Below are 8,145 nucleotides of genomic sequence, written 5' to 3'. Positions count from 1 at the left end.
ACGTCACGAGATTCGGCACATCGGAGGGATCATCAAAACGATTGGGATGTCGAAGCTGGGGGGTCAAAGGTCAAAAGTCAAGAGGTGAAAAGAAGGGGAACATTAACTTCTTGACTAAGGTATTAGGGAGGAAGATGCAGAATTGCGGCACAAATGTCTAAAGGCGCTCCGACCTGGCTCGTGATAGTCGGGTATAGCATTCATGGTAGGAAACATATACTGTGCCGAATTGAAGTTTCACAGGCAAAGCGTCAATGGGCAAGAGGCGATTTTTGACATGTTTCTTTGAGGACATGGTTGACGGAGGATTGAAAACATTTTTGTATTCAGCGGTGTACCTACGATTTTTATGGCTTTGATGAAAGGACATGGAGATGTACCTTCTGTTGAATGCCGAAGAGTAATGTAGGATAACTTTGAGCCTCAAGAGGAGGTTAAACATGGATTGTTTACTTCTGTTAAGAAAGAATTTCGATGTCGCGGGTTTGCTTGTAAATCAGCTATACAGGCCTGGCAATGTATGAGGCTACAATGTCACAGTGAAATTTTAAAGCTAATTTGGTTGAAGAAGGTTGATGCTCCTTAATGTATTTCTAGGGCATTCTGTACTGCCCGTGTGTAATGTAATATGCCACTTGCCATTGGACTGCAGGCATGTGGTTGTGTACTGTGTAGTTTTTTCTGCGTTTAATATGTTCAGGTGGCAGCTCTCTATGCAGCGTAGGCTTGCGTATGAATGGATGAGTGTTACTATCTGTCTTGCAAATAGTGGTTGTATAGTACCGATGGGAGTTCATCTTTAATCTAAGACACTTAAAGTATGTGCTATTTTGGCAATTTATACTTATCCAGATTCCTTTGAGAGTCTGGTACATCCTGGCATTCCACTGTTCGGCGTGATGTGAACACATTGGGACTACTAGGTTATGAATCCCACATCAACGAGTAACAGTAGACGTTAGCATGAAGCTGCGTCGCGAGGACCGCAATTCTGCATTTCCTCCCTATACCTTAAGTTAAGAAGTGAATGTTCCCCCTTCTTTTACACCTCTTGACTTTTGACCTTTGACCCCCCAGCTTCGACATCCCAACTCGTTTTGATGATCCCCCCGATGTGCCGAATCTCGTGACCGTACGTCAAGCGGTTAAGATTTGTGCCCAACTGTTGACGCACGGACGGACGGACGATCATGCGATTCTACAAGCTGCATCTGACTATGTCAGATGAGCTAAAAAAGGACACAAATGAGTGAGTGAGAATTGAGTCCTTGTATTTTGTAATGGACTGTAATTAGCTGCTAATTTGGCCCGTAATAGTCTGTGGCTCTCCATGCATTTTGCACCATTTACGTGTTGAGTCCGTGTTTTATTCGTTGATCCCAGTTCAGTAATATCAAATCAAAAGCGCTTCTCGCGAGTGCAAACAAATTGCTTGCGACTGCTTCTAAGCAGAACAAGGCCTTCACATGAAATCGCTGTCGTGAGCGTGACATCTCGTATGCCGAGGGAGGACCGGCAGCTGGTAACGGGAGGCTATATAAGCTCGTAACGCGGGGTGTTCCAAGCGGGGGAAGACTGTGGGGGATGATGATGATGATGATGATGATGATGATGATGATGACGATGATGATGATAATGATGATGATGATAATGGTGATGGCGACTATGATGACAATGAGGATGACGACGACGATAACGATAATGACGACGATTGTGACAATCGTGACGTTGACGACGATGCAAGCTGGTTTGCCATGTAGACACGCTCCAGCATTAATTCTGCACCAGTAGTAGCAGTAGCAGCAGTAACACGGAGTGTGCACCCGTTTGTTGCACCGGGGGAAAGAGGAACGCCCGTTTGAAGAACGTGAAGAGGAACGTGAAGTGGAATGTGAAGAGGAACGTGAAGAGGAACGTGAAGAGGAACGTGAAGAGGAACCTGCAGAGGAACCTGAAGAGGAACCTGCAGAGGAACGTGAAGAGGAACGTGAAGAGGAATCTGAAGAGGAACCTGAAGAGGAACGTAAAGAGGAACGTGAAGAGGAACGTGAAGAGGAACGTGAAGAGGAACCTGCAGAGGAACCTGAAGAGGAACCTGCAGAGGAACGTGAAGAGGAATCTGAAGAGGAACCTGACGAGGAACGTAAAGAGGAACGTGAAGAGGAATCTGAAGAGGAACCTGAAGAGGAACGTGAAGAGGAATGTGAAGAGGAACCTGCAGAGGAACCTGAAGAGGAACCTGAAGAGGAACCTGAAGAGGAACGTGAAGAGGAACGTGAAGATGAACCTGAAGAGGAACCTGAAGAGGAACCTGAAGAGGAACCTGCAGAGGAACGTGAAGAGGAACCTGAAGAGGAACCTGAAGAGGAACGTGAAGAGGAACGTGAAGAGGAACCTGAAGAGGAACCTGCAGAGGAACCTGAAGAGAAACCTGCAGAGGAACGTGAAGAGAAACCTGCACTGACCATTGACAGGTTTGAAGTTGTCCTGTTCAGCGTATTGGACCTCCACGCTGTCTGGAGGTATGCCTCCGATGTACAGCTCTTGAAATCTTTGAAACCTCTCCTCATCTTTGATTCGACTGTACACCATCGGTGGCTTGTTGCCATCGATGGACAACTCAACGCCGAGGACTGCAACGCAAGAAAGTTTAGCGAAATAAAAACTGAAAAATCGAGAATTAGAAATCTGAACCGTAAAGCAGTAAATGACAATGCCATGCCAAGGACTGGAATGCCAGAGAGAATTAGAAATTGAGAATTAGAAATCAGAATCGTGAAGCGGAAAAATGACATTCGTGTATTGCGGCATATTCAATTTGATACTTTTCCTCGGTGATATAAAATAAATATTGGTGTGTGAACATCCGATATGGCTCACAGATTAAAATGGACTTACGATCACAGCACATGATCCATTTCCAAAAAAAAACAATCCACGAAAACCTTACCCGTTTTATTAATTGCGATTTTGTGCCACTTTGTATCGCATATGGAGATTCCGAAATTGGCCGGGTCTAGCAGCATGTTGACCTCGAATCCGGTTTGATCTTTCGCCTTCAGTTCTAGCTTTGTGTCGACGATCTGCAGGAAGCAGTATACGCCAGTGGAGGCGTGCATGTACAGGAGAACTCCCGAAGTCTCCTCCGTGCGAAGCTCGAAGGAGTAGAAGTAACTGCTGCGGTCGCCCTGATACCTCATGAAGAATCGCGCCTGGAAGTGTCCGTAACCTGCGGCAACGACAAACGCGCGGTGCCGGCGGAATGTCAGGTCGTAGCCTCGAACCCGAAAATCGATTCGCGAAGAGAAATGTTATCGCGGAAACTCACGTGGTACGTGTATTAGATATAATACTGAGAGAAATCGAATTGCACACGTCGAGTTAAATCAACAGGTCCTCACAAACTGAGAGACGTATTGAAAGAGGAAGATTAACAGAGACCTCTCCCAAGATAGTGAATGTCTTAAGTCTTCGCTTCACCATCCTAAAAGTCTAAGATCAACACAGACCTCAATAGAAAATGTGAATGCCATAAATGTTCCCTCAAATAACTTAGAAAGAGTAAGATTAACAAGGACCTCTGCCAAGAAAGTGATTGCCTCAAGTGTTCACTTAACGAAAGAGGAAGATTAACGCAAACCTCTGCCGAGAAAGTGAATTCCGGGCTGCGTGTCCGTGGGACAGCCGTTCCACGTCGGCAGCATCCTCTCGTTGATGACGGCCTCGTTGAAGTCAAGAGGCATCCAGACTTCCTCCGGCTGTACCTGCACTAGCAGCTTGACGTCCCGCAGGCAGCCACGATAGTTGGAGTTAGTCACCTAGAGAAGATTCGTGCAATAACGTCGGATTGTTAACGAATGAACAGTTGCTTGGATGACACCGGTAATAACGGCTAACGCAGACCAATAAAACGTTGATGTTGGTATATTAGACTATATTATTGTAAGTTACACCATGAATATATTGAATATATTGAGTACTTCTGTAAACACACGTTCATTATAATACCATATATCATACCACTATGTTAAACTATGCTATACTATGCTATGCTATGCTATGCTATATTATGCTATGCTATGCTATGCCACACTGAACTATGTTAAACTATGCTATGCTATGCTATGCTCTGCCACACTGCACTAAGTTACACTATGCTATGCTATGTTATACTATACAGTAGTATACACAGACTTGTAGACACAGATGAGAGAAACTGATTGTGAATTAATCGTAACCTAACCTGCAGACGATAGTCTCCGTTAGCGAGCGGAATCCGCTTGTCGTCGAAATTACTCGGACGTCCTCCGATGTAAACGCCCGTGTTTGTACCAACGATACTGCCAGAGTCACAGTTAGAAATCTTATCTCCTGTAACCAACCATTACAGTCAGGGGTAGAAATTAATTTGTGAACAACGGACTCCCTGCCCTCAAATAGAGGGAGTCCGTAGCAAAATGATGGCGTCCGCAGTCTGAAGTTCAAAACTAAAGATATTAACAATAACGCATGTGCTTATTTTAAAGATTCATGCGGTTGTACGTCTGCCACATTTTCTTTGGACATTTGCTGGAAAAATACGGTAATTCCGCGAGGCCGTGCTCTGGAACGAACTAGTTATAGTATAGCAGAATTTTCAGGGAGTCACACGAACTCCTGCATATGTCAAATCAGGGAGTCCAACAGTAAATCCCGGAGTATTTGACTCTGGACTCGCTTTAATTTCGCACCCTGATTACACGTAAGTCACAGTTAGAAATCTTGTCTCCTGTAACCAATCATTACACGTAAACACGTACAATCGAGCCTGTGTTAGCATACGCTTCTACATAGACCAGATACCTGTCTCTAAAGGACACTTCAGGGTTTTCTTTGAGTAACCTATCTTTACAGGTTTGATTGTACATGTACGGAATTTTTAAACGATGACGGTGGAAGCAGATAGGATCACTATGAGCTGCGCATTATATTTTAATATATGTTCAGACAATAGTCGTACCAAAGAACACATCATCAAGCGTGATGTTTCCATAGTCGCCGTGTCTTCTAGCCACTAGGTGGTGCCACGTGTCGTCGCTGTAAGGAATTCCTTCGTCGTTGACCGGTGTAACTTGCATGAAGCACCCTGCGACAAAAAATATGTATGTCGCAAAAAACAAACATCAGCACCTTGATGTAGTAATAAACAACAAATAAACAACAATTAATTAAACAAACAATAAACAGACCGGAATATCTAAATCACTCAAGACTTTTCACATCATCATTCGTAAACATGCTCGGTTTTTGAATTAGAGAGACATATTCCAGACATATCAACCAGGCCAAGGCTGTACATCCACACCTATATATCCATCCAGTAGAATAAGTAGCATCTGTAAATTCCTGACATTCAACATATTCATGTACATTCAATCAAGAGCTAATAAATACCTAAGAGTGTACAACGGGAAAACGGAAAAATAGAAGCTGTTTCACGGCAATATTATTACACTTGGTCGCGGTTCTAGACAAGTTCATGGTATTGCGTTCAGCAGCATTCTTTGCTCTCTAAAATAAGACCAACCGCTTGTATCTACGATACTCCTAGGCCGAGATATTGGAGCGTAATCATGCCTCCCACAGGCCTCACGCCGCCTCGCATCCACAATATTCACTATCCTTCTCGCCTTTTGCTGGTCTGGCTATCGTACTACACCATATAGTAACTGAGCTGCGTTGTAGAGACTTAATTTAGAAAACATTGACGGCTCCATCATGACGAGCATTAGCCGTGCTAGGAAAGATAATGGGAGATAAGGGCATAGGCGATGCGACCGAAAGTCACCGATGATAACCGAAACGCCGTTCATTCATAAAGTTATCGCGGAAAAAACCGAACTCTCACGAAGCGACTTTCTTAACCCGCAAAAGGCGAGAAGGATATAGTGAATATTGTGGATGCGAGGCGCCGTAAGGCCTGTGGGAGTGGAAGTTTACGAGCCAATATCTCAGCCTAGGAGTATCGTATTGACGGTATAAGAGGTTGGTCTTGTTTTAGAGAGCAAAGAATTCTGCTTAATGCAATACCAGAAAATTATTCTAAACTAGCAGGCAAAGTAGAATAATATTGCCGTGAAATAGCACTATTTTCCCGTTTTCCCGTTGTGTGTTTATTAGCTCTTGATTCAATGTACATTCACTAGGTTCGAGAAATATTGAGAATATCTGTAATGAAAGTGTCAATGACACTGTAGCTCACCTTGGGTGTGATAGAAGAGGGAGGGGGATATATAAAGCAAGAGTATATATGGGAGAACTCCCATTATATAGCATATCTCCCATTATATACTCTTGATAATGACATATGCATAAGTTTTGATGCGAAAATAAATGTTTCAGATCTGAAAGTCTGAAATCTTGACGAGAGATGGAGCAATGCCTAAATGATCGCCATTTTGGTTTTCGAATATCGCGCAAGTAAAAACAGTAAAATATTCCAGTCAAATTACTGTAACGAAGAATCTAAAACACAATATTACACGTATATAGCTAGGTATGATTGTAGAGTTGCTGACCAGTTAGACGAAATAAACGTAATACGACATTAATTTTCATCTCAAGGTCCCATAGCAGTAACTACTGTTTTGGGGCTATAGCCTTACACATTCACATACCAAAATTTAACAAAATCGAATGAATTTAGATGGCCATTTAAATTTTTGCCAAAAAGTGGGTGTGGCTCGAAAGTAGGTCGACTGGTGTGCTTCAAAATAGGAAGTTCAAATCTCTCCCATAGGAGTAACAACTGTATTCAATTTAAAACATGTGGGTCAAACGGTTCTTGAGTTATCGTTGACTGTAGGCAGACACTGAAATGCATAGTAAAATTGCCAAAATCTACCTAATTTGCATAATTTAAAAAAATATCAAAACCCGTGTGATATGTTTTGGGGCCAGTCCTTATTCATCCACATACTAGAAATGAGCAAAATCCGTTGAACCTGAACTGATTTATGGCCATTTCCATTTTTGCCAAAAACTGGACGTGGCTCGAATGTAGGTCGACTAGCGTGTTCCAAAATAGAACGTTTAAATCTCTCCCATAGGAGTAACAACTATATGAAATTTGAAACATGTGGGTCAAACGGTTCTTGAGTTATCGTTGACCGTAGCCAAATGTTGACAGACGGACAGATGGACGTACGACGGACGACACCCCATGGCAATAGCTCATCTTGACGATGTCAAGGCGAGCTAAAAACCTAGAGTCGGTTTCAACTGACGCTCCTTTTGTTCTGCAATTGCTGAACAACCTTATATTCGCTTGTAATTATTTACCATTAAATCTCCTTTTAACCTTCTTACTCTTCATAATAACTAATCCTGCAGAAGTTACATGATCTTGTGTACGTAATAAATCATTTAATACTAGCAATGCAAAAAATAATAAATGTAAACAATAATAACAACAATTATATTTGATGTGCATTTGTAAGTTTGTGTTATATCAAGTTGCACCTTGTGGATCGAATAGGAAGTATGGTCTATTGGTTTGCAACTGGACAGCTAACACTTCCTCCTGGGTTCCCGGGGAAGTTGCGTAAAATATCAATCCAGTGTTGTGTCTTGTTTTAAAGTATAGATCTATGCCTGCAACAGAAAAGAATACAATAACTCATAAAAAAGCAGAATAATAAAAGGTGAGGGAAAACTTTTGGAAAACTTTTGGGGAAACTTTTGTGAAAACTTGGGAAATTGGGAAAACTTTTGGAAAACTTTTGTGAAACCTTTTGGAAAAACTTTAGTGAAAACATGGGAAAACTGTGTTGTCTGAGCGATTTTCGCGGGGAATCTAGCTATATGCTAATGTACACTGAGCGCGCATAACCCGATGCAGCAATGGCCTGCATGGCCTCCTGAGTCAGCGGCACTCACAGAGTGTGTATGTGTCTAAGAGAGAGAGGTGTGCGTGAGAGAGAGAGAGAGAGAGGACCAGAGACGGAGTGTGTGTGTGTGAGAGAGAGAGAGAGAGAGAGAGAGAGAGAGAGAGAGAGAGAGAGAGAGAGATGCGCGCGTGTGTGTGAGTAGAGAGAAGAAAGAAGAGAGACGACGAGAGGAGGAGGTAGTGTAGTAGTGTAGAGAGGAGAGGAGGTAGGCTGCGCG

The 8,145-nt window shown here is 42.9% G+C and overlaps 1 protein-coding gene across 1 annotated transcript in view; it reads right to left on the bottom strand.

Moving 5' to 3' along the window:
- LOC106811801 (usherin-like) overlaps positions 1-8,145 on the bottom strand; it is a 129,146-nt gene that overhangs the window by 75,817 nt on the left and 45,184 nt on the right. Inside the window, 6 exon segments of the mRNA XM_014815521.1 lie at positions 2,466-2,633; positions 2,951-3,229; positions 3,641-3,818; positions 4,244-4,371; positions 5,000-5,125; positions 7,501-7,632. Of these exon segments, the coding sequence (XP_014671007.1) occupies positions 2,466-2,633; positions 2,951-3,229; positions 3,641-3,818; positions 4,244-4,371; positions 5,000-5,125; positions 7,501-7,632 (1,011 nt within the window).

This window comes from Priapulus caudatus, unplaced genomic scaffold, assembly GCF_000485595.1.
Source record: "Priapulus caudatus unplaced genomic scaffold, Priapulus_caudatus-5.0.1 Scaffold577, whole genome shotgun sequence".
Classification (NCBI taxonomy): domain Eukaryota; kingdom Metazoa; phylum Priapulida; class Priapulimorpha; order Priapulimorphida; family Priapulidae; genus Priapulus; species Priapulus caudatus.
Note: the sequence above shows the minus strand (reverse complement) of the source record. Positions and strands in the feature narration are given on the sequence as shown.